This window comes from Pleurodeles waltl, chromosome 8 (assembly GCF_031143425.1).
Source record: "Pleurodeles waltl isolate 20211129_DDA chromosome 8, aPleWal1.hap1.20221129, whole genome shotgun sequence".
NCBI classification, from domain to species: Eukaryota; Metazoa; Chordata; class Amphibia; order Caudata; family Salamandridae; genus Pleurodeles; species Pleurodeles waltl.
Genome location: NC_090447.1, coordinates 8815161 through 8842169, shown reverse-complemented (window position 1 = coordinate 8842169; position 27009 = coordinate 8815161). Strand labels below are relative to the sequence as shown.

The 27009-nt window shown below is 48.6% G+C and overlaps 1 protein-coding gene across 1 annotated transcript in view; it reads left to right on the top strand.

The window, feature by feature from the left end:
* Positions 1-11764: 11764 nt before the first annotated feature.
* Positions 11765-27009, top strand: part of LOC138249665 (tyrosinase-like) — a 28034-nt gene continuing 12789 nt past the window's right edge. The window contains exon 1 of the mRNA XM_069203624.1: positions 11765-12580. Within this exon, the coding sequence (XP_069059725.1) occupies positions 11789-12580 (792 nt within the window). The 5' untranslated portion in view covers positions 11765-11788. The remainder of the gene's footprint in view (positions 12581-27009) is intronic.

Below are 27009 nucleotides of genomic sequence, written 5' to 3'. Positions count from 1 at the left end.
CCTGCGGCTTCCTGTATGAGGCTGGCCTGGCTTGTAGTGGGTACCAAGGGGTACTTACACTCTGTACCGGGTCCAGGTATCCCTTATTAGTGTAGAAGAGGTGTTTCTAGCAGCTTAGGCTGATAGAAGGTAGCTATAGCAGAGCAGCTTAGGCTGAACTAGGAGACATGAAAAGCTCCCACTATACCACTGGTGTCATATGCACAATATCATAAGAAAACACAATACACTGATATAGTAAAAATAAAGGTACTTTATTTTTATGACAATATGCCAAAAGTATCTCAGTGAATACCCTCAGTATGAGGATGCCAAATATACACAAGATATATGTACACAATACCAAAAATATGCAGTAATAGCAAAAGGAAGTAATGCAAGCAATGTAAAGTTACAGTAGATTGCAATAGGAGAACATAGGTATAGGGGCAACACAAACCATATACTCCAAAAGTGGAATGCGAACCACGAATGGACCCCAAACCTATGTGAGCTTGTAGAGGGTCGCTGGGACTGTAAGAAAACAGTGAGGGTTAGAAAAATAGCCCACCCCAAGACCCTGAAAAGTAGGTGTAAAGTGCACCTATATTCCCCAGAGAGCACAGAAGTCGTGATAGGGGAATTCTGCAAGGAAGACCAACACCAGCAATGCAATCAAAGTGGATTTCCGGACGAGAGTACCTGTGGAACAAGGGGACCAAGTCCAAGAGTCGCGACAAAGTCGAGAGTGGGCAGATGCCAAGGAAATGCCAGCTGAGGGTGCAAAGAAGCTGCCACCGGATGGTCGAAGCTGTGGATTCTGCAAGAACGAAGAGGGCTAGAAACTTCCCCTTTGTAGGATGGATGTCCCACGTCGTGAAGAAGCTTGCAGAGGTGTTCCCACGCAGAAAGACTCCAAGCAAGCCTTGCTATCTGCAAGGTTTGCGGTTAGGGTTTTTGGATGCTGCTGTGGCCCAGGAGGGACCAGGATGTCGCCACTTGGATGAGGAGACAGAGGGGGTACCCAGCAAGTCAGGGAGCACTCACAGAGGCAAGCAGCACCCGCAGAAGTACCGGAACAGGCACTTGGAAGAGGAGTAAACCGGAGCTCACCCGAAGACACAAAAGGGAGTCCCACGACGCCAGAGGGCAACTCAGGAGGTTGTGCACTGCAGGTTAGAGTGTCGGGGACCCAGGCTTGGCTGTGCATGAAGGAAATCCTTGAAGAGTGCACAGGAGCCGGAGCAGCTGCAAATCATGCGGTACCCAGCAATGCAGTCTAGCGTGGGGAGGCAAGGACTTACCTCCACCAAACTTGGACTGAAGAGTCACTGGACTGTGGGAGTCACTTGGACAGAGTTGCTGAGTTCAGGGACCACGCTCGTCGTGCTGAGAGGGGACCCAGAGGACCGGTGATGCAGTCTTTTGTTGCCTGCGGTTGCAGGGGGAAGATTCCGTCGTCCCACTGGAGATTTCATCAAAGCTCCTGGTGCAGAAAGGAGGCAGGCTACAACCAAGAGCATGCACCACCAGGAAACAGGCGAGAAAACAGCAGGATCAGCGATACAAGGTTGCAGTAGTCATCTTTGCTACTTTGTTGTGGTTTTGCAGGCGTCCTGAGCAATCAGCGGTCGATCCTTTGCAGAAGGTGAAGAGAGAGATGCAGAGGAACTCTGATGAGCTCTTGTATTCGTTATCTAAAGAATTCCCCAAAGCAGAGACCCTAAATAGCCAGAAAAGGAGGTTTGGCTACCTAGGAAGGAGGATAGGCTAGCAACACAGGTAAGAGCCTATCAGAAGGAGTCTCTGACGTCACCTGCTGGCACTGGCCACTCAGAGCAGTCCAGTGTGCCAGCAGCACCTCTGTTTCCAAGATGGCAGAGGTCTGGAGCACACTGGAGGAGCTCTGGGCACCTCCCCTGGGAGGTGCAGGTCAGGGGAGTGGTCACTCCCCTTTCCTTTGTCCTGTTTCGCGCCAGAGCAGGGCTGGGGGATCCCTGAACCGGTGTAGACTGGCTTATGCAGAGATGGGCACCATCTGTGCCCATCAAAGCATTTCCAGAGGCTGAGGGAGGCTACTCCTCCCCAGCCCTGACACCTTTTTCCAAAGGGAGAGGGTGTAACACCCTCTCTCTGAGGAAGTCCTTTGTTCTGCCTTCATGGGCCAAGCCTGGCTGGACCCCAGGAGGGCAGAAACCTGTCTGAGGGGTTGGCAGCAGCTGCAGTGAAACCCAGGGAAAGGCAGTTTGGCAGTACCCGGGTCTGTGCTAGAGACTCGGGGGATCATGGAATTGTCTCCCCAATGCCAGGATGGCATTGGGGTGGCAATTCCATGATCTTAGACATGTTACATGGCCATGTTCGGAGTTACCATTGTGACGCTATACATAGGTAGTTACCTATGTATAGTGCACGTGTTTAATGGTGTTCCCGCACTCACCACGTCCGGGGAATTTGCCCTGAACGATGTGGGGGCACCTTGGCTAGTGCTAGGGTGCCCACACACTAAGTAACTTTGCACCCAACCTTCACCAGGTGAAGGTTAGACATATAGGTGACTTATAAGTTACTTAAGTGCAGTGGTAAATGGCTGTGAAATAACGTGGATGTTATTTCACTCAGGCTGCAGTGGCAGGCCTGTGTAAGAATTGTCAGAGCTCCCTATGGGTGGCAAAAGAAATGCTGCAGCCCATAGGGATCTCCTGGAACCCCAATACCCTGGGTATCTCAGTACCATATACTAGGGAATTATAAGGGTGTTCCAGTATGCCAATGTGAATTGGTGAAATTGGTCACTAGCCTGTTAGTGACAATTTAGAAAGCAGAGAGAGCATAACCACTGAGGTTCTGGTTAGCAGAGCCTCAGTGAGACAGTTAGTCATCACACAGGGAACACATACAGGGCACACTTATGAGCACTGGGGCCCTGGCTGGCAGGGTCCCAGTGACACATACACTAAAACAACATATATACTGTGAAATATGGGGGCAACATGCCACAAACTGTACTGACCCCCAATATCACTTCACCCATACCCACACGACACTCACGCAGGCAACACCTACATACTTACACACACACACACCGACACACATGCCTACATCCACACACACAGTCATACACGCACACCCACATTCAAACATACACGCACACATCCATACAGACATACCCACAGACATACACGCACTCATTCCGTTACACACAACACCCCCGCAGGCAGACACACACTCACACACCCCCTCTACATTTACACACGCACACCCCCATGCACCCACACAACACCCAACACCCCCCTCCCCTCACGGACGATCGACTTACCTGGTCCGACGATCCTCTGGGAGGGGATGGGAGCCATGGGGGCAGCTCCGCTGACACCACACCGCCAACAGAACACCGCCACGGCGAATCACAGGATGTGATTCGCCGGGCGGTGTTCTGTTGGCGTGGAGGTGGAGGTGGAGCAACATCCACTTCCCCGCCTCCCGCCAGTATGGCTGTTGGCGCCTCTCTATCCGTAAAAGGACGGAGAGCTGCCAACAGTCATAATAGGCCGAGCGGCAAACTGCCACCACTGGCGGTCTTCCGCACGGCGGTCCCTCAGCGGTCTTTAAAAAAGACCGCAGAGGTCAAAATGACCCCCTTTGTAAGCTGAGCGCTGTACAGGCGAAACCTAAAAAAGTTCTGTGCCAAATACAAGGACACAACCAAGGCACCAGCGTAGTGAGACTCTTAAGTTAAAGTAAAGATCCAGTGAGTGCAGTTAAGAAAGTTCTCTCTTTAAGCCACAAAATGCAAGCATCCGAAATAAAGCAGTCAGTTTTTGAAAGAACACCATCCACAACAAAAAAAATTATATCATCATGGAGAACAATAGTGAACTGCATCTGAGGACAATTACAGCATGAGTGAAAAAAAAACAAAGCATGCCTGTTCACTGGCACTACAATAATATCACAGCAGATGAAGGGGACGTGGGGACTTCTTAACTGGACAGCGTTTTTGGCAGGATGTACTATTTCAATATCGTTCACTCTTCTTTCATTATCACGTCTCAGGCAGCTGCAGCCCCTCTCTGCAGATATACCAGTCACTCCCACTCCACGCACATGGAGCATTTACAATGTCGGAGCTTGCTTTAGGACACACTGAGAAGCGTATTCCAACAGGTCATACTGAGAGTATTTCCCACTCTGATATACGCACATTTTCAGGCACAAATTGAAAGATGCATTGACAATGACATCCAGTCTGGCAGGGCTGAGGTGGAGAGAAGATGATCTACAGATCCAAGGGTATGGAGTTCTCAAAATCAACTAAAAAAAAGTACCTTCAGAGTGTTTAGGCAGTGGAAGGACATTGGCCAGTAGCCAATGGCCAGTGCCTGGAAGCTGTACTTGGCCCAAGCTCCAGGCCAGACAAGGAGGGCAAAGTAAGAGTGAAAGTGCCAGCAGAGGATGTGAAAAGGACCTGCTGGCCAATGAATAGCACTTTTAATGACAGCAACTTTAGACTAAACCAATGGTAAGCCCAAATAAGTAGCGGGCAGATTCTAAGCCCCTCTTAAGATTATTTGTGTTTACCTTCAAAAGACTTCACAAGCACAGCGAAACCTAAATATGGGATGATTTCTCTGTGTGTCTGACCGCTGCCACACCTGGTGCGCATCATGAAAATTGAGAATTTTGCCAAATTCCACATCTTTGACTGTGAGCAAAAGTTCCTGTAAAAAAGGTTTTTGATGTATTTATCGTGCAAAAAAGAACTTCATGAAATTCTGGGAGCCAAACCTTTGCACTACCTAACACCCCAAATATGTATCCCTTGAAGGTGACTGTTTGCTGGCCTCACCTCCTTTTAGGAATCTCTCTCTTGTGAACCATAAGCACACCCATTGCTTACAAGTGATTGACTTGTTTGTTACATTCATTTGCTTGATTCCGATTTGATGGCTTGTCTTCCTCTTCATACTTTTATTTCTTTCCTGGATCACAGTCTCTTTACCGTCCTTTTGATGGGCTGACTTCTATCCTTTCACCGTACACATTTAGGGAACTATGTTTTTAATTTAGCACTCTATTTCAGTGCATATGTTTTTATGGCCTCCTACTTGTGAGATGCTCTCCCTGAAAAAAAACACACTCTGTGTTTCTCCCTACCCCTCCCAGATTGTCTACATTCTGCAGCACACATGGAATGAGGGATTTGCCTCAAAGGATTGTTTCTGTGTGGGAAGGTGCCGCTTCCTGCACAAACATAAGCCTGCATGAATGCAGACACCCTTGCACCATTGTGCAAGGATGCCTGGGTTGAAGTTAGGCAGCCCAGGGGGAAGTACAGGAATGCACAATTGTTTGCAAACATGGTGGATTCCTGCCCTTTTCCAGTGACACAGCAGTTCTCATAAATCGGGCTCTAGGTTTTTAGTTGAGAGAGGTGGAAGTCCCACTCAGGCAACAACCACTTTCCTTGTCAGGGTGAAACACAAAAGTCACTAAATTAACTCGAGCTTCACCCTTTGGTAGCTTGGTACAAAGCATCAGGCTTAACTTAGCGGCAATGTGTAAAGTATTTATGCAACACACAACCACTAATAAAGTGAAAACACAACACAATAAAAATCCCAAATCAATTTAGAAAAGTAGAGTGCATTTTTATAAATAAAATGTTATTAACATCTGGTTATGCTAGACTGCGGGAAATTCATAAGTTCAGGCGGATCGCAATGGAGAGTGTGCCAGATGCAAGGAACAGGCAAGTCCAGCTGAAAAAAATACCTTCTCAAAGTCCAGTGCAAAGAGTTCCATTCATGGTGGAGTGGGCTGCAAGGAGCAGGGATAGCATCGTAGACTGTCGCAGAGCTGAGAACAGACCGGGTGGCACAAGATGTTGTTGCTGTGGAACAAAGAGCTGGTAGGGCATCACAGACAGTCATTGCTGGAGTTTTACGTTGGCAGTGGCAACGGGCTGTCATTGATGCAGCAGAAAGTGCAGATCTTGCATTGTTGGTTGTTGATGGCAGTCACTATAGCGTGAAGCCTCCTGTTCACCGGAGCTTCATATTGGCAGTTGTCACCAGCAACAAAGTCCTAGCATGAATGAACCCATTTGCGGTTGTGATGAGCCTAAGACTTCAGGATGCTCCTTCCCTTGAAGAGGAGTGCACTCTGATGCCAGCCGAGGGTCAAGGACATGGGGAAGCATCTCTTGTGGATCAGAAACTCACTCTAGCAGCGGTCTCCAGGGCTTAGGCAGGTTCCCTAGCATGTCCAGGAAGGTCAAATTGTAGCAAGGCAGCCGGGCATTTCCAGGGCGGCCTCTGGAGCTTGTTGTGCCCTCGTAGCTCAGACAGGCGTTCAGCCAACTGACCTTTGGAGTCAGTCGGGTAGCCTGGGATGAAAGGAGCAGCAGGTCCAGTCCTCCTTCTCAGTGAGAAATGCAGTCCTCTGGTAGTACCATGGCAGGTCTTTGGGGGGCAATGCAGCCCTTCTTCTGAAATGCCATAGGTCAAGGATTGTACTAAGGAGTGGCCCAGAAGGGCCAATATTTATACCTTGTGCCAGCCTTTGTGGATGGTGGGAACATGCTGTCCTACCCCTACATTTTGTTTTGAAAATTTCTATCCTTCCCCTGTTAAGGCTTTAAGAATTCTTAGTAACAAAAGGATGGTGTCAGGGTCCTTTGAGTGTGCTGGATGCAAATCCGTTGACGTGTAAGCAGGGCAGGGAACAGCTCTGTCCCACCCATCCCGGAAGCCCCTTTTTGTCACTGTCTGGCAGGAATACACAAACCCCAAAAGCAGAACCATCCACAGTCAAGATGCTGAAAGAAGATATAAATGGCCAAGACAAGAAAATGCCAACTTTTTTAAATTGAATTTACCATTAAAGAAGATTTAAAATTACAAGTCATTTGATTCTAAGCAGCATATCTTGAACTGTTCCCAATCCAATGTTTTCACATATTTAATGTGATATGGCAATCCAGGAATAGACAATGAGAGAGACAGACCATACAGTACTTAAAAATGACATTAGGACTTTTTCACTACTAGGACTTGTAAATCGTAAACCCACATGTCCAACATTTTAGATGCATTGCATCCTGCATTATGAACCTTTAGAGACTACCTTAGGTGCAACTTATATGTAATAAAAAGCAAGGTTGAGGCCAGGTCGAAATAAATGGCAGCAGTTTAAATCTGCACTAGAGGCTGCAGTGGCAGGCCTGAGGCATGATTTAAAAGACTGCTTTAGTGGGTGGCACAATGAATGCTGCACGCCCACTAGTAGCATTTAATTGATAGGTCCTATGTACAGGCAGCACTCCTTTACTAGGGACTTACAATTAAATTAAAGGTGCCAATTAGGTGTACGGAGAGAACCCAAGCACTGTAGCACTGGTTACCAGTGGTAAAGTCGCTGAGTCCAAAAGCCAGAAAAAATGAATTCAGCAAAACAGACGGTGAGAAGGCATGGCATGTGAGCTGTCTGTGCAACGCGCCTGCACTGAGTACTTTCATACTCTCCTTGCAGCCTGTGCATTTGGTAGGCTCCAGTGTCTTACTGTCTGCACATCCCTCCCTGCACTGCACTCTGTCAATGGGGCGTGACTCCGCAACCCGTCCTGTTCTCACATTCCCCAGCACAAAAGAGCCGCCGGTGCTCACTCATTCCCAAGAGCCCTTGTCTGCGGCCCTGACCAAACCTCTACCTTCTCTCACCACACACGTGTACACTCCTATTCCCAAAAAGCGCACCATCCACACACTCTGCCTGTTTGCTCTGTAAAACAAAACCTTTTGGAAGCTGAGAGGACAGAGGGCCTGACTTAGGGTTTGGTGGACAGGTTACTCCGTCACAAACGTGGTGAGTATCCCGTCCGCAGTATTATGATGTCCATAGGATATAATGGGATCATAATACAGAGGGCTGGGTAACCCCGCCAAACTCTACACCAGGCCCAGAGTCTAGAAATAAAGCTTGCCATGGAAGTGCCAGGTGTTTGTTCTTTCTTGGAAGATTGATGATAGATTTTGGTTTTCAGTTAGAAAAGCAAGGAGTAGAAGAATCTGAGCGCTTGAACCTTGAAGCTCGGCTCTCCCGTCTAGCTGACATGCTCTTAGGTATCAATGGATGTGTGTACCATCTACACATTCCTTACTTCCATGCCTTCTGCCCTCATTGCAAAATACCTAGGAAAGGGAAAGGTTCTCCATATTAGTTGTCAGCCATCAGCACACACACAAATGTAAATGGAAAGTTCCTCTCCATCCTCAACAGACACAGGCACACGTCTACTCCCCAGAACTGACCCACTGAGGACAGGGAGAAGTCCTCAACATCAAACCCTCTGCCTGAATCCACCAAGACAGAAAGGAGATTCCTGTACAGGCTAGGCTCTCTGTCCTGGACGTATAGGCTCCTTCTGTGAACACATCATAGAGAAAACTCTGGTTCATCTTTACCCAACTCCATTCATGTGGTGTCCTTCCAAACACACCTGTGCCCCAACCTGGGAGACAACATTGCGCGCTCCCAGCAGCCCTGGTACTTGAACTGGTGCTGTCAACCCTAATGAGCATAGTTACTTCACCCCTTCTGACCCACGCCTGATCCCCTGTAATGAAGTACCTTTTCCACCTCCCCGACCATCTTGCTGCCACTCTTTTACCAAGTGATAAGGGAGGCACATTTTCTGCCAAAGTGAAAGTGTGAGTAAGGGGAGGGTCCTGGTGCAGTGACTGCAGATGTCTGCACAGGTTTGGTTGGGTGGACTCTTTACAGAGGTAGGTTCCACCTTCAGGCATTCCTAATGGGTAATTAATCAAAGGATGGGACTCTGGGGTCTGTACCACTGCACCTTTCTGGCCACTATGGGAACTTCTGTTATAGCCACACCTAGCACTTTATAAAACTCCTAAATGAGCGAATAAATAAATAATATCTACTTTTTGCTGCGTCAAGCAAAAGGTAGTTGTTCAGAGCCCACAAAACTGAGCGTTAGAGCCTGTACCGTGTGAAGGTCTGTGTCTCAATGTCTGAGGTCCTTCCAACCCTCTATGTCTATGTGAAGGTTTCTAGTGTCAGGTCTTTCTATGGGCACATCCTTAACATGGACCACTGGGATTCAGCCTTTTGGTGACATTAGGTACAGGCCTTCAATTGAAAGTCACCAGTGGTTTGTAATGACAGGACCCATTTCTTGAATGCCCGAACCATTGGTTTACTAAGAGCACCTGCAGTTCTGACAGCTACTATAACACTATTTCCTTGGTTGGGGCATGTTGGGAAATGTTTCTGTCACATCAGAATGACTTTACCTCGGTAAATGATGTAGTTTCAGTCTCACCAACCCAAAGACCCCGTCAGCTCACCAGATGCCCTTCTTGTGTGATGTCCTTTGATGGGTCCTGCAGCTCACAGAATGATCTTCTGTGAGTGCCAGTGCCTGTGCCCTGAGCATCGGAAGGCAAAGCTTGATGTAACGATCACTATTACCACAGCTGTGTGGAAAGGCCTTGATCTGCAGAGACCTAACAACAGTCTCAGTCCTTCCAGGTAAGGCCCAAACCACACTGACCTCTTATGATCCCGACCAATAGCTTCCACCCCAAGAGGTCACATCACTCAGCGGACTTACTATATCTGGGTTTGCAAACTACTTTAGGGGCCGGCGTCTCGGGCAAGACCACAGAGAAGAATCTGCTTTCTGTCCACACTTGGGGTGAGGGGTTCATTGGTAACTGAGTTCAAACTGGGTGACAACGGCCCTAGAATTTTCTTTTTTGGGTGTTGCAGCTCAGATGGAGGTAGGGATGGGGAAAGGAGAGTCCTATAGGTGCTATTCTCTAGGTATTGCGAGGAGGTTCAGAGAAAGTATTGAGGGTTTTTTGCAGGATGAAGAGTGGGTGCGGTTACAGGGCTTCAGTAGAACCAGGGGAGGTTGGTGGCCCCAAAAGGCTGAGGGCCTGGTAATGATCTTGGCAGACGTGGTTCCTCCGTCACAAATGTGACAGATATTCCATCCACCAAAGTACAATTTTATTATATCCTACAGAACATGTAATACAGTGGACAGAATATCTGTTGCTTTGGTGACGGAGCATTCCATCCTCCAAGATCCTAATCCGGCCCTGAGTTTTCCATGGATAGAGTTCTAAAACAGCTGAAGCAAAGAAACAGGACTGGATCTCCTTTACCAGTTCAGACAATTGTAGCTCAGACAGTGCATGAGGACAGAGAGGTCCTGGGAAAAGTTTCTTTTCAAGACTCAATGGACTTTCTCAGATGGAGCACAGGCATCAGATACATTTTTGTTATTTTTTATTTTGGTTACAAAATAATCAAAACTAGTGCACACAATGCATCCCTAATAACCATCCACTCAGCTGCACAAGCCTGCCACCTGGTCTTTTTAGCTGGCGCTCTGCACTGTGCCATATGTACAAGGTGGCATTAAACCACTTTTTGTGGCTTAACTCAACCTTGTAAATTCGGCCCTTTAACATGCACCACTTTGAAGGGGCGTGCAATGGGTGTTGCTGTGGGCGTGCCACAGCAACACCCATTGCATTTTGACGCTGACCCAGATTTATGAGGGTTCATAAACCTGACGCAGTGCCAAAATCTAACGCCACCCATGGAGTGGCTAACATGGCACAACAAGGAGAAATGCTTTCATTTCTCCTCACTTTTTGCTATCTGCATTCTCTTTGCATTCTGCAGCACCAATACAAAGAGCAAATCATCACTGACGATTATTTTTGTGCAGGAAGGTATCCCTTCCACCACAAAAACAATCTCCCGGTCACAACGCAGCCATCCTTGCACCATGGAGCAAGGGCGGCTGCATTGGCGCTCAGCAGCAAATTTAGCACCAGGGCAGGGTGAAACATAGGTAGGCGTTCGCTATATTCTTGCTAACAGAGCACATCCCTGCATTTCTGAAGTGACGCAGCGCTGTGCTGCAATTGTGGCGCAGTGCCGGTCTGTGCCACTTTATTGTAATTATGCTCTTTATGTATCTTGTTGAGAAATTTCAGGCTTACCCCCTAACATTATTGCCTAAGATACGCCTTGGTGGAAGCCTCTGGTGGGGTGTGCCCCCCCCATCCAAGTACAGCCAGGCACTCTACCCCCCCATTCCCAATACTCCTGTCTGATTTACTCTAGGCATCTCCTATCTTTGCACTTTAAAATGCATAACCCTTGTGCCATTAATGGCTCACCACAGTGCCCTCAGACCACTTCTACCTCAAAACCACCCAATGATCTCAAATGAACCACTCATTTGGACACAAGCAGCTCCAATTGCATACTTTCTCCTCAGCTTATATACCCCTAGTCACAGTAGTCTTGTGTAAGCATCTCAGGTAATGTGCTCCAGGACCTTGAAGCTTTCTCTTAGTGACCCCAAAACAACCCCCTGTCCTGCGTTTCTCCTCCACGCCCGATCCAAGTGCTTACGGACCCTGTGTTAACCTTCCATGGTGCCTGTCTTTAGGGATCCATCTGCCCTTTACCCAGCTGTATGTCAGGTGACCATGTCTGTGCTTCACTTTCTTAGTAACCTCTGTGAGTTCCCTTTAGCACAACACGAGTGCCAGTTTTAGATTTTGGCGGACAGGATGCCCGTCACCGTTATGATGGAGTAACTTGTCTGCCAGTATCTAAATCAGGCCCTAAATGAGGCTAATGTTTGATCTCTTTTATTGTCTGCTGCTTGATCATTTCATTTCCAACAGCTAATCTCAGATCTGCCTCTTGTCCCTTATAGGTTGCCACAGCATCCTGCCATAGATCTGCAGCCATGCTGCTGTGCCTTACCCTTTTGGCTCTCTGTCTCATTCCCAGAGTGCGCACACAGTTCCCACGGGACTGTGCTACTCAGGAGTCCTTAGCTAACAAGCACTGCTGCCCGACTTGGAACGATGGCAGCAAATGTGGGAACGCTTCTGGGCGCGGGTACTGCGGACCATGTCCAGGCTTCCAGGATGAGCTTAACCATCGAGTGGAAGATAAACGACTGAATTGGCCAAGGAACTTCTATGATGAAATCTGTATATGCAACTATCCTTATTCTGGACCTGATTGTGGGAGGTGTATGTTCAACCACCATGGAGGAAACTGCACAGAGAAGTATGTAGTTGTTCGGCGGGAAATTCGCGACCTCTCCTGTAGGGAGAGGGTGGACTTCATCAATGCCTTAAATTTAGCTAAAATGACCATGAGTAAGTCATTTGTTATTCTAGCTGGTGGGACCATGGAGAATGATACAACAACATATACCTTTAAAAATGCTTCCATCATGGATTGCCTCGTTGCGTCACACACCCTCAACTCAAAGTATGTGCTTGAAAATGGCACCTTTACGCTCCAGGATCTCATCCACCGAAGCTCAGCGTTCTGCACTTGGCATCGCTATTACATTCTGAGTCTAGAACAGGAGTTACAGGAGCTCAGCTTTAACCCTCAGATATCCATGCCCTACTGGGACTGGACGAAAGACAATCACACCTGTGGTATCTGCAAGGATGACCTTGTGGGAGCAATCAACCTGGATGGATCCCTTAGCCCGTACAGCATCTTCTCTAACTGGAAGGTAAGTTGTCACCCTACACCTACCCAGGGCAGACCCACAAAACTAGTGCACTGTGGCAAATGATGGGGTGTGAAGTACGTGTGACCTGTGATGCTAAAAGGTCAGACACAAGCTTTCAGCATTGACTTGATGTAGGTCACCTATGAAGCCACTACGTGCCTGTAGAGCATTCTTACTGGCCACAGGCTGTGTTCTTGCCTCTAACCTCTTTTTCTTTGCATTGGAAGTTCAATAATCCATAGGTTCCCCAAGGTTAGTAAGCCTGCTTGTTTCTCATGTTCCAGAGCCCCTAGCTATGCCACATTCGCCTTTTACCTTTGACCTTTGACCCCACCACTAACTCGGCAGGTGACGTCACCTGCAAAGAAGCACCACTAAGATGTGGGATTCACCTGGTTTTTCATCTCCACCACAAGACAGCAGTAATGTCTTCAGACTGTCGTAGTTTGGACTCTTGCTCTGGGCAAGACTGCTGGTTTAAGGATGACAGTACTTTTGTTTGTAGGCGACTGCGTCTTTCCTACAACAAGTCGCAACTGTTATCCCAACCTTACCGGCTCACTAGCAGCACCTCACCAGAAACGCAATAGTAAAAGGTGATTTATGGCAGCCCTTTACACATGGACTCGAAAATAAGGCATCTCAGGGAGTGTCGTGGTTAAACTGAGATTACCCTTTTCTCACAGATATATTATGTCTCATACAAACAGAGGCAATGACACAGATGCAGTAAAGTTATAATAGTTTTTTATTTAACATAACTGCAATTTGCGATAAGTTGCATGGACTGCAATGATTAGGATAATGAATATAGCAAGTAACAGTATTGTGAAGACAAGAGTCATTGTTACGAAGACCCCCACCATTTTGCAATACATAGAAAAGATATATGAGATGTAAGATACCCTACTATCCTAAGAAAAAGGCCTAACCTCCTACCTAAAGGAGAGCTGGGTTTGTTAAACCTAATCTGCCAATGCCATGTCCATGAGAGGAGCCCCCAACCCTCGTTACCTTGGAATGAGGTCTCTATCTCAGACTCCTCAGGGACACGAAGACTGGGTCAGCGTCAAGATGACGGCAGCATCGGTATCAGCGATGGTGGCGATGCCCTCTGGTCGGAATCCCTCTGATTATCTGTCTAAAGTGTGATGTATTTATACAGATCTACAAGGTCCCCTGACTTAGGTGTGTTCCTAAACAATAGATAACAGGCATGCTTGGGACGGCAATTAATATCAACAATCCCTTGAAATTATAGAGAGGGAAAATCCCTAAGTGTGAACACCTACTGTTTGTTTGTCTTTGGTGCTTGATCTTGACGCCTTGGCACAGTGACACTGATAATGTAACTCATAACAAGTGGCCTCACTATAAACAAGGCAACCATCTTAGAACAAATAAATAATTAAATGGGCTAAGACAGAGCAAGCTAAGTAGGTTAAAAGTCACTAGGTGACGGGGGCACGAGTCTACAAGCCAGAGGCTAAGCTAACTCCTGCTATACCATTAAAACGAACTAGGATTCACTACAAGACAATGCTATTAATGCTGCAGGTGGTTACTGTGGTATTTACTGCGGTTTACTGGTATGTTCCAGTACAGCTACTTATGTATCTAGTTAAATAGGCAGATTTTATTGATTTTCTGGATCACTGGCAGAATATCGTAAACAAAAATATTGTGTGGACAGAATATTGTGTCAAAATTACAGAGTAGGTAAGTATAGATTTATCATTCTTAACCCCCACATCCACACCCTGTAGGAGGCTGGCCTGGTTTGCAGTGGGTACCTTGGGTACTTACACCTTACACCAGGTCCAGTTATCCCCTGTTAGTGAATGTAGTAGTGTTCTAGCAGATTAGGCTGATAGGGGTAGCTATAGCAGAGCAGCTCAGGCTGAACTAGGAGACATGCAAAGCTCGTGCAATACCACTTATAGTTACACAGTACTTATACACAAGTAAAAACAATACTCACTGTTACCAAAAATAAAGGTATTTATTTGGGTGACACAGTACCAAAAATATCTTAGAGACAATACTCCTTCTGGATTTAAGTAGTGTACACAATATATACACTAGACACCAAAATTAGACAAGTAAATAGTCATAGACCAATGCAAACAGTAGGAAATCCTATAGAATACAATGGGAGAAAGTAGGTCTAGGGGCAACACAAACCAAATACTAAAAAAGTGGAATGTGAATCACAAATACCCCCCTAGACAAGTGTAGTGTGTGTAGAATCGCTGGGAGAGTAAGAATACAGTAAAGGTAAGTAAATTACCCCACCCCAGAGCCCAGAAAAGCAGGAGTAAAGTACTGCAAGTTTCCTTACACACTACACCTTGTTTTTGGGATTTTGCAGCAGCCAACCAAGTCTGCAAAGAACTGCTGGATGATTGGACCTGAAGACCTGCAAAGGAAGGGGACCAGGTCCAGAAGTCGAAAGAAGTTCCAGGAAGGACAGGAGCCCCTGCCAACCCAGAAGAGGGTGCAAAAGAAGAGTCCCTGGTTAATAGAAGACTGCAGAAATGCACCGTAGGAAGATGCCAGTGGGTTGCTGCATGATGCAAAAAAGTCCCACGGCATGAAGATTGTTGTAGATGAGATTTCGTGTAGGAAGGTGTCAACAAGCCTTGGCTACGGCAAAAGTGTGTTTTTCATCAATGGCACTGGATGGACCCAGGAGGGACCTGGGGGCCTCAACTCTGTGTGAGGAGGAAGAGAGGGCTCTCGGCACTTTAGAGAGCCCTCAGGATGCCACCAGTACCCCCAGAAGCTGCAGGATCCGGGTTCAAAAGAGGTGCAAAATGCAGTTGATGCAGCACAACAAAAGAAGGTCCCACGCCGCCGGAGAACAACTCAGCGAGTTGATCATCACACAGTGGAGTGCTGGGTACCTGGGCGAGGCTGTGCACCAAGGAATTTAGCAAAGAGTCCACAGAGGCCTCAAGAGGCAAACACGACACAATACACAGGGGTACCATCGTTCTCGGGGAAGGCAAGGTCTTACCTCCTCCAAATTGCATCAGCAGGACCTCAGGACAGTCTATGTCGATGATGTCCACCCTCTTTGTCCTTATAAGTATGCTTATCGTCGTGAGAGGAGTCCCAGGGTACCGGTTGTCACCTTGGAAGGTGCCTGCTTGGAGCAGGGGAGTGACTCTGTCACTCCAGGGGAGATTTCTTCAGTCCTTCTGGTGCAGGATGAAGACAGGGAGTACCCAGAGCATGCACACAATGGAAACTGTTGCAGTTGCTGACTTGGAGCTGTGTTTGCTGAAGAAAAGTGTCTCTTGTAGACACTTTGTTGCAGTTACAGCGTTTCTTGGAGCATGGTGCGGTTGAATCGAGGACATGAAGTTGTTGCAGAGGATTCTGAAGGAAACTTGCAAGCAGAATCTGAAGAGGACCCACAGGAGAGACCCTAAATAGCCCTGAGAAGGGGATTGGCTACCTTATCAGGTATGGACCTATCAGGAGGGGTCTCTGACGTCACCTGCTGGCACTGGCCAGTCAGAACCCTCCAGAGTGCCCCCACACCTTGCAAAGCAAGATGGCTGAAGTCTGGGACACACTGGAGGAGCTCTGGGCACCACCCCTGGGGTGGTGATGGAATGGGTAGTGGTCACTCCCCTTTACTTTGTTCAGTTTTCCACCAGAGCAGGGGAGAAGGGGTCCCTGAACTGGTGTAGACTGGTTTATGCAAGGAGGGCACCATCTGTGCCCTTCAAAGCATTTCCAGAGGCTTGGAGAGGCTACCCCGCCAAGCCTGTATCACCTATTTCCAAAGGGAGAGTGCGTAACACCCTGCTCTCAGGAGAAATGCTTTGTTCTGCCTTCCTGGGACTGGGCTGCCCAGACCCCAAAAGGGCAGAACCCTGTCTGTGAGGTGGCAGCAGCTGTAGCTGCAGTGCAAGCCTCAGAGAGCTGGTTTGGCAGTACTAGGGGTCCATGGTGGAGCACCCAAGATGCATAGAATTGGCTCCCCAATACCAGATTATGAATAGGGGGACAATTCCTTGATATTAGACATGTTACATGGCCATATTCGGAGTAACTATTGTGAAGCTACATATAGGTGTTGACCTATACAAAGTGCACATGTGTAATGGTGTCCCAGCACTCACAAAGTCGGAGGAAATGGTCCTGAACTATGTGGGGGCACCTTTGCTAGTGCCAGGGTGCCCTCACACTTAATAACTTTGCACCTAACCTTCAGCAAGTGAAGGTTAGACATATAGGTGACTTATAAGTTACTGACGTGCAGTGAAAATAGCTGTGAAATAGTGTGTTTCACGCAGGCTGCCATGGCAGTCCTGTGTAAGGGTTTGTCTGAGCCCGCGATGGGTGGCGATGGGTGGCAAAAGAAATGCTGCAGCCCATATGGATCTCCTGGAACCCCAATGCCCTGTGTACCTAGGTACCTTATACTAGGGACTTATAAGGGGGGAGCAATATGCCAATCGAAATTGGTCAATGAAGACACTGGCCTACAGTGACAAATTTAAAAGCAGAGAGAGCGTAAGCACTGAGGTTCTGGTTAGCAGAGCCTCAGTGACACAGTTAGGCACTATACAGGCATACACATTAGGCAACAAACTATGAGCACTGGGGTCCTGGTTAGCAGGATCCCAGTGAGACAGGCAAAACACACTGACATATAGGTTTTTATCTATGAGCACTGGGATCCTGGCTAACAGTATCCAGTGACACAGTAGAAACACACTGACGGCGCTCACAAACAGGCCAAAAGTGGGGGTAACCATGCTAGAAAGAGGCTACTTTCCTACAAAGCCCCAAAAGAAATGTTAGGAAAGAGGGACTGAGTTTTAGAGCACATGTGGCCCAAGCTCCTGGAGGACACAATTTTTTAGCTATCCCAGAAGACTCTGCAGGAAGGAGAGGACGCCGCCGAATACCTGCACTTCCAGATCCACACCGACCCCAAGACCACCCTCAGAGGCACCCTCATCTACAGACCCCCGGGACCACGGGCACAGTTCTGCGAAGACATCACGGACTTCATCAGCCCCCACGCCCTCCCCTCCGCCGACTACATCCTCCTCGGGGACCTCAACTTCCACCTGGAGAACAACAACGACCGCAACACCACCGCCCTGCTGGACAACCTCGCCAACCTCGGACTAAAGCAACTGGTCAACACCCCCACCCACTACGCCGGCCACACGCTCGACCCCCTCTTCTCATCCAGCAAGCACGTCACCTTCAGCCACTCCACCGGACTTCACTGGACTGACCACAGCTGCGTCCACTTCAGCTTCAAAAAGAACACGGTCCACCACCACCCGAAGCAGGTTCCCCACAGAAACTGGAGCAAAATCACCGTCGACCAGCTCGCCACCTCCCTCAGCCAGAACCCACCTGTCAGGACAACGGACCCTAACACAGCAGCCCTCGACCTCACGCAGTGGCTGACCTCCTGTGCCGACGACCTCGCCCCACTGAAGAACCCACTCACCAGGCCCAGAAGCAAGAAGGCCCCCTGGTTCACAGACGAACTCAAAAACTCCAAGAAGGCCTGCCGCACCCTCGAGAAGGCATGGCTCCTTGACAAGACCGCCGACAACATGACCGCCCTCAAACTCGCCACCCGCAGACATCATCAGCTCATCCGCACAACCAAGAAGAAATCTCTGAAGGAACGACTGGACAAGAACGCCCATGACAGCAAGGAGCTCTTCAACATCGTCAAGGAGTTCTCCAACCCCAGCACCGGCAACAACGACATCACTCCCTCACAGGACCTCTGCGACTCCCTCGCCTCGTACTTCCACTGCAAGATCGCCAACATCCACAACAGCTTCGGCGTTCCACCCCGGCACCCATCGGTCGAACCCACGCACCTCGCCGCCATCCTCCAGACATGGACCGAGGTGACCCCCGAAGACACAACACGCATGATGAACACCATCCACTCCGGATCGCCGACAGACCCGTGCCCCCACCATGTCTTCAACAAGGCCGCCTCTACCATCGCACCCCACCTCCGAGACATCATCAACACCTCCTTCGACACAGCCACCTTCCCGAAGAGCTGGAAGCACGCCCAGCTCAGCGCACTGCTGAAGAAACCAACAGCGGACCCGACCGACCTCAAGAACTTCCGCCCCATCTCGCTCCTTCCCGTCCCTGCCAAAGTCATCGAGAAGGTCGTCAACAAGCAACTGGCCGCCTTCCTCGAGACGAACGGATCCCTCGACCCATCGCAGTCCGGATTCAGAGCCAACCACAGCACCGAGACCGCCCTCATCGCAGCCACCGACGACATCCGAGCCCTGCTCGACAACGGTGAAACAGCGGCACTCATCCTCCTAGACCTCTCCGCAGCATTTGACACTGTCTGCCACTGCACCCTAGTCCAACGCCTCAACGACACCGGCATCCAAGGGAAGGCCCTGGAATGGATCATCTCATACCTCTCCGGCAGAACACAGAGAGTACGCCTCCCTCCATTCCTCTCGGAGGCCACCGAAGTCATCTGCGGCGTCCCGCAAGGATCATCGCTCAGCCCCACTCTCTTCAACATCTACATGAAACCCCTCGCTGCCATCGCACGCCAACACAACCTCAACATCATCTCCTACGCCGATGACACCCAGCTGATCCTCTCCCTCACCAGAGACCCCGACACCGCCAAAACCAGCCTACACGAAGGGATGAAAGACGTCGCCAAATGGATGGACATCAGCCGCCTGAAATTGAACACGGACAAGACAGAAGTTCTCATCCTGGGACCGTCGCCCTCCGCATGGGACGACTCTTGGTGGCCCCTGGCCCTAGGCACCACTCCCAAGCCAACGGACCACGCACGCAACTTGGGCGTCATCCTGGACTCCTCCCTCTCGATGACCAGACAAGTCAACGCCGTCTCCTCAGCTTGCTTCCACAACCTCCGCATGCTCCGTAAGATCTTCCGATGGATCCCGACCGAGACCAGGAAGACGGTCACCCAGGCCCTCGTCACCAGCAGACTAGACTACGGAAACACCCTCTACGCCGGTACAACAGCCAAGCTTCAGAAAAGACTTCAGCGTATCCAGAACGCCTCCGCCCGACTCGTCCTGGACGTCCCCCGACGCAGCCACATCTCAAGCCACCTGAGAGACCTGCACTGGCTCCCTGTCAACAAGAGGATCACGTTCAGACTCCTCACCCACGCACACAAATCCCTCCACGACCTGGGCCCAAGGTACCTCAACGACCGCCTGACCTTCTACTCACCCACCCGCCAGCTACGCTCCGCGAACCTCGCCCTCGCCGTCGTCCCTCGCATCAAAAGAGCCACCGCCGGAGGAAGATCCTTCTCCTACCTGGCGGCTAAGACATGGAACTCCCTACCCGCCCACCTACGGCTGACCCAGGACCACCTCGCCTTCAGGAAACAGCTCAAGACCTGGCTGTTCGAGCAGTAGCAGACCCCCTCCCCCAAGCGCCTTGAGACCCTTCCGGGTGAGCAGTGCGCGATATAAATTCCTTGATTGATTGATTGATTGACAGGGGTAAGGAAGTGATGTGGCACGTCTGGATTTGCCAGAGGTAGAGGTCTGCTGGACACTTTCGCCCCCACTTAAAAGGTCCTGCACAGAGGAGAGCTCTCTCTCTTGGCTGTACTTCACTGCTGGACACTGAGCCAGCAGACGGACGTCATGGTCAACTGGAAAGAAGGACCCCCTGACTGGCCCCTGGGGCAGGTACTCTGCCCCTGAAGGACTTCAGGCCCAGTAAGGCACAGGCCAGGGCCAGGTAAGCTGGCTCCCTTACTCCCCCTGAGGCCTAGTTGGGGGAAAGACTGGGCTAGCGCAAGGCGAGCACGCTGCCCTGAAGGAAAGGAGGGCACCCAGAGGAAAGCCTGGTGCTGGGAATCATTGGGACTGGCTCCCTATAATCTTGGACCCTTCTAGGCCAGGAGGCCTAAGGAGAGTGCTCCTCGTGGCAAGGGCTCGTCACCACGAGTGAAACAACACCAGAACCATCCAAATCGGCCCTTGGGGGCCCAAGATATCCAAAGGAGAAGGTCTGTGATCTTTGACCAACTTCTGAGCGAGTGGCGAAGCGTGTGGGGTTCCGCCGCTGCTCCGTTCAATGCCTCTAGGGTGGGCCAGGGCCCTGGGGCTGTCCACAAAATGAAGCAAAACCAGGGGCTGCCGTCACGACCCCCATGAAGGCAAACTTAGAGGGCCCCGGACTCCATCCTGGGGCCCCATTGAGGAAGAAGATGGGGATTGCAGTCACAAGAAGCAAAGTCGGGGGACGCCATGACGTCCCCCGCGAAGGTGGCCGCGGGCTGAGAGAGAGCCGACGGCCGAAGACTAAGCAGGGGCCCTGGACCCCATTCCGGGGCCCTCCAGAAGACAAACTCCCATGAATATGGCCCAAGGGACCCTAGTCCCCATCCTGTTGCCCCATGAGGAGGTTGAGGGCAGGGAACACTGTTGCACTCCCCAGAGTGGTGAGAGGGGCCCCAGACCCCATCCTGGGGCCTGATGCAGCAGAGAAGGTTGGGGAGAGTGCCAACCACTCCCCCCCGGTGGCCCCGAGAGCCACCGCAGCAGCAGCATGCGTCTGCCCCCAGAAGCTGGCTGACACCCAGTGAAGGGTGTCTCCCGCTGCAGCACCTGGAGGTGCTGGCCATGAGGAGAACTGGCGGGTGCGGATGGGGGTGGGCTCCCCAAGCCACTCCCCAACAGCACTCACTAGTTGGGGGTATCTGGGTGGGACTGGACACCCCCCCCAACCATGAGGGCAGCTGGGGGTAGGCTTCCTGCGCTGCCCTCCAACAATCCTAGCATTTGCGGGGTGCCCCAGTGGGACACCCCCAATCCAAGAGGAATGCGACGGCGTGAGGCCGCATGAAACGAAACAGAGTGGCTCTCCCCAGCACAGTGGGAGAGCCACTCATTAAATATGCATATGTTCCATAAGGCCTTGCGAGGCCCAAGTCTTTTGGAACCCTGTGCTCAGCTCATGGTGGCCCCAGGAAGATGGGGGTCACCATCAACCAAGTCCCATTGTCGGGGGAGCTATAGGAACAGTGCAGCGTCCACCCAATAAAACGTTTATTTCCCCACCCTAGGTTGGGTGGGACAAAGGAAATATAACCCTTTGTGACCAAATGTAAAGCACCAGGATTTTTAGAACTTTTGTTTTGGGTTTGTGTGACTGTATTCTCTAGAGGTGTTGGAGAATATTACCCTAGATGAATCATGGGCATGATGTTACACCAGGGTAATCTAAAAGTAATCCAAAAATAATATTTACTGTTTAAATTATTTAAGCATGTCTTTATGTGTTTTTTGTAATGCTGATTTGCAGACCGATAACAACTTTTTTGCATAGTAGATGTGTTTATTTGTCAGATGTTGGTGCTTTCACTCTACATTACAGGCAAATGGTGCATTGGAAAACCAGGGTTTGTTTTGCCATGTGGGTGTTGGATTATATTTCCACTAGGGGGAGAAATGAGAGATTACACAATGTTATCCAATGGTAATTCCATCAATTTGTGTATATCTGTAAATTGTTGCATAGTATTGAGTAGGGTGTGTGTGCAATACATGTACTTTTACTTTATCAAAAGAAAAAGCACAGACTGACAATCATTTATTGGGTGCCATGCTTGTGTGCTCGTGAATGGGGATTACTGGCCCACATCACCTCCCTTGAGTAAGCCTTGGAGTGCTCTGCAACGCTACCCTATCAGAGTCAAGTGCTACAATGGGGTGTTTGGTTCCCAGTGGTGGTTGTGTGCGAACCCATTACTTGTGCAGGCCACACAACTAATGACCCACCTTCCAACAAGTGCCTTGGCCAGCCCACAGACACACACCAGGGGGTTGGAGACTGCATTGTGTGAGAGCAGGCACAGCCCATTCAGCTGTAAGTGACCACTCCTCCCTCCACTCTAGCCCATATGGCTCATCAGGCTACACCCCAGCTAACTTTGTGTCACTGTCTGGAGGGAAGTCATAGACAGTCCAACTGTCAGTCTGACCCAGACAGGGAATCCACAAACAGGCAGAGTCACACAATGGTTAAAGCAAGAAATGTCCTACTTTCTAAAGGTGGCATTTTCAAACTAAGGCCCATATTTGACTTTTTTGACTCAAAACTGCAGAATTCCTGCAGGAGTACCACCAAAATTTTGGCGCTACACCTGCAGAGTACATAGGAGCCCATTGTTTCAATGGCATGTCCCCTGTTACCTCCTACTCTGTGCAGGCATTAAAAGTGCCAGAAAAATGGCACGGAAATCTCGTAGATTTACTTGTGCTATTTTTCGCCCCTTCCTAACGGGGGAGCGCCCCTCTTGCATACATTATGCCTGACGCAGGCATAATGTAGCGCAAGGGTTTACAAAATGGTGCAAGGGTTTACAAAGTGGCGCAATGCATGCATTGTGTCACTTTGTAAATTTGACGCATCGATTTTGGCCTTGTTGGGCCACGTTAGCATGAAACAAATGACCGTATGTAGCACAAGGAGGTGCTAGGGGCTCTTAAATCTGCCCTTAGAAGCGACCATGTTCACACATTTGGCCTATTTATAAGCAACATAACTCTCGCTCATTTTTTCTTCAAATTCATGCAGATGCATTTCAGCAAGACATGTTAAGAGCTTCTGGTCCTGATTCCTGATGCCAAAAACTCTCCAGGTAGGCCACACAACAAATATGCACTATTCCATCTATGGCACTCCACAGAGCTACCCCTCTGCAAATGTGATTTGGAGCCTCTCACAGCTCTCCCCAAGACTATCTCCCTAAAGTCTGGATCCCTAGATGATGGATGTGCAGTCAGGACTCTAAAACGTTTAACTGCCTTTGTTACATCTGTTATCTTCATCCTTTACAGCTGTTTTTATCTGGCACTGTCCCTATGTCAATGGAAAGGGCCAGTCAACCCCCTTTTAGAAAGGTCAAAATGGAACGGCTCTTAATTAAGTCATGTAGATTAATGGCATAATTTTGGGCACAGGCATAACATGAAATTCCAGAAATTGTGCAAATTATGGCAGTATAATTTTAATTTTGGCCAGGCCCAACTTTATGTCCCTGCCTCCATTATTTTCCATGCTTCAATTTTTGAGGCAAATATATGTTGAAAAGAAGGCAGTCTTGTTGACTGCAACACAAAAGGATGATGGATGGACTGCTGAAACTTTTCAAACTCTCACCCCCAGTTAAAGATCTGGGTTAAATCCTTCATTCTTTTGCTCACCATGCCACCTCAGTTTGGACTCAGCCATATACTCAGTCTTGACCCTGCTCTCCATGAGAGGAGTCCAGCCCGAACTGCCAGGCCAGGTCCTTTCAGGACTGGAAATATGAATCCTCAGAACAGTTTCGGGGTATCATCCCACATCAGCCAGGCTAGCTTGAATCCAGGGGCACAGTGAAAAATGGACCCTGGCCACACCCTGGGTGAGCATTCCCTGGCCACTTAGGGCTACTTTAGCAGCACAAGAGGATGATGGACAGAGTGTTGCAACTTTTCAAACACTCACCCCAGTCACAGATCAGGGTTAAATCCCTTGTTATTTTGCTCACCATGCCACCCAAGTTTGGACCCAAATGCAAATCAGTCTCTCCAAGGGAACAATCCAGCCCAAACTGCCAGGCCAGGTCCTTCCTCGACCTGGAATAAGCATCGTGGGACCGGTTTCAGGGTATCACCACTCATCAGCCAGGCTAGCTTGAATCCAGTGGCACTGTGAGCAAGGGGCCCAATTTTGAGCATACCATTCCCACATAGGAAAACTTTAGCAACGTAAAAGGATGATGGACGGAGTGCTGAAACTGTTTAAACACTTATCCCCAGTCACAGATCTGGTTAAATCCATTGTTCTTCTTCTCACCGTACCACCCCAGTTTGAACTCAGCCAGATTAAAAACTGTCTTGACCCTCCTCCCCAGGGGAACAGTCCGGCCCAAACTGAAAGGCCTGTCCCTCCCTGGACTGGAAACAAACATCCTAGGATCGGTTTCAAGGTATCACCCTTCATCAGCATCGTGGCACCGGTTTCAGGGTATCACCCCTCATCAGCCATGCTACTTTGAATCCATTGGCGCAGTGAGAAAGGGACCCACATCTGGGAATAACCTGGCTACTTAGGGTGACTTTAGCAACATAAAAGGATGATGGATGGAGTGCCGAAACTGTTTAAACACTTACCCCAGTCACAGATCTGGGTAAATCCATTGTTCTTTCTCTCACCATGCCACCCTAGTTTGGACTCAGCCATCTACAAAACGGGCTTAACCCTGCTCCCCATGGGAACATTCCAGACCAAACTGTAAGGCTTGGTTCTCCCTGGACTGGAAACAAGCATCCTAAGACTGGTTTCAAGGTATCACCCCTCATCAGCCAGGCTAGCTTGAATCCAGTGGCACAGTGAGCAAGGAACCCAAGTCTGGATGTACCCTAGCCACTTAGGGAAATGTTAGCAGTCCAAAAGGTTGATGGATGGAGTGTTGAAACTTTTCCCCCCACTTAAAGGAAGGGGCTACTTATGTGGGTGGCACAATCAGTGCTGCAGGCCCGCTGGTAGAATTTAATTTACAGGCCCTGGGAACACGTAGACTTCTAAGTAAATCATATATTCCAATTGAGGATGAACCAATGTTACCATGTTTAACGGAGAGAGTATGTGCACTTTAGCACTAGTTAGCAGTGGTAAAGTGCTCAGAGTCCTAAAGCCATCAAAACCAGTGTCAGAAAAGTGGTGGCCGGCCGGCAAAACTTGGGGAATGACCACCCTAAGGTTTTCAGGTCTAACAGTATGCTTTACTCTGTTCATGCACCTTTCCCAATTTCCCCTGTACTGACATTGGTGACACATTTCTACTTCACTATTTCTTAACCAAGCAGGATTGAACTTCCTCCTAGATTTTCTTCCTATCATCATCACAAATGGGGCTAACCCTGTGGTCTAATTATTCATAACTCTATATGCCCACACGGCCTTTTGTAACCTTAAATGCCAATCACACCATTTGTTCATTGCTGCCTGAATTATACCTTTCACTACCCGATTAAACCTTTCTACAGTCCCATTACCACTGGGATTATAGAATGAAGTAGTCTTGTGTTTTACCTCCACTCTCTCAAAATATTTCCTTGCGGTGTTTGAAAAAAATTGCACTCCATCATCACTTAGTACTAGAGCTGGAATTCATTCTGAAACAAAAACCTTGTCCGTGAATTCCAATACCGTTAACGAATCCACTTGTTTTACTTTCTCTATCACCAGCCACTTAGTAAATAAATCCATCAATACAATCACATACTCTTGGAACTCAAAAAATAGACCCAATAAATCTACTGCCACACATTTCCAAGGCAGTTCCGGAATCAGACACTCACTCCTATTGGGTTTCAAAGTACGTATTGATTTATCTGCATTAGAACACCTCACATGTCCTCAGAATTCTTTCTTCAGCCTTATCCACTCCTGGCCACCAGAGCACCCCTTTTATTCATGCTTTAGTTCTTAAAACACCAAAATGTCCTTCATGACATAAACTCAAAATCATACTTCATAATCCATAAGGTGGAACCAACCTGTTGCCTCTTAAAACTACTCCATCATCTACAGACACTGCCGACCTTACCTCCCAAAATGGTTTAGGTTCTTCTGAAATTTGTTCTTTCCTTGGCCAACCTTCACACAAGTATCTTACTACCTCCTGTAATACCTTATCCTTTCCATGTTCCAATTCCCATTCCTTCTTCTTTATTGCTGCCCCCCCAGAATCATCGACTATGAAAAGTTTGAATTCATTCCAGGGATCATCCTCACAAACCTCTAATGGAACAGAAAACCTTTAGACAAACAATCAGACATTATAATTTCTCTACCTTGCACATCTACAATATTATATAAATAGTCCTTCATTCTTCTCGATAATCTTGCCATTCTGGCTGAAGCATTCACACATCCCTCCTTATTTAATAATCTGACTAGTGATTTGCTGTCACATTTTATGGTCACTGGTTTACCCCAGATAAATGCTTAAAAATGATCTAATGCCCATGCACACGCTAATGCTTCCTTTTCAATCAGAGGATATTTTGTTTCAGTTCATGATAATGTATGTGATGCAAACAGAAAGATTTTCTCTTTCCCTTTGAAATCTCTCTTTGATAGCACCACACCTAACCCCTTGTTACTAGCATCCGTTGTGAGTGTACAATTCAAATTTGGGTCAAACCCTCCTAAAGCAAACAATTTTGTCAAAACCTCCTCAATATCCTTAACTTCAATTTCACATTTTGTGTTCCATTACCACTTTACATTTTTCTTCAATAGTTGGTGAATATGATATATTCGGTCAGAAAAATATAGAATATATTTTGCAGAGTACTCTTCCATTCCCAAGAATGATCTTACTTCATCCTTAT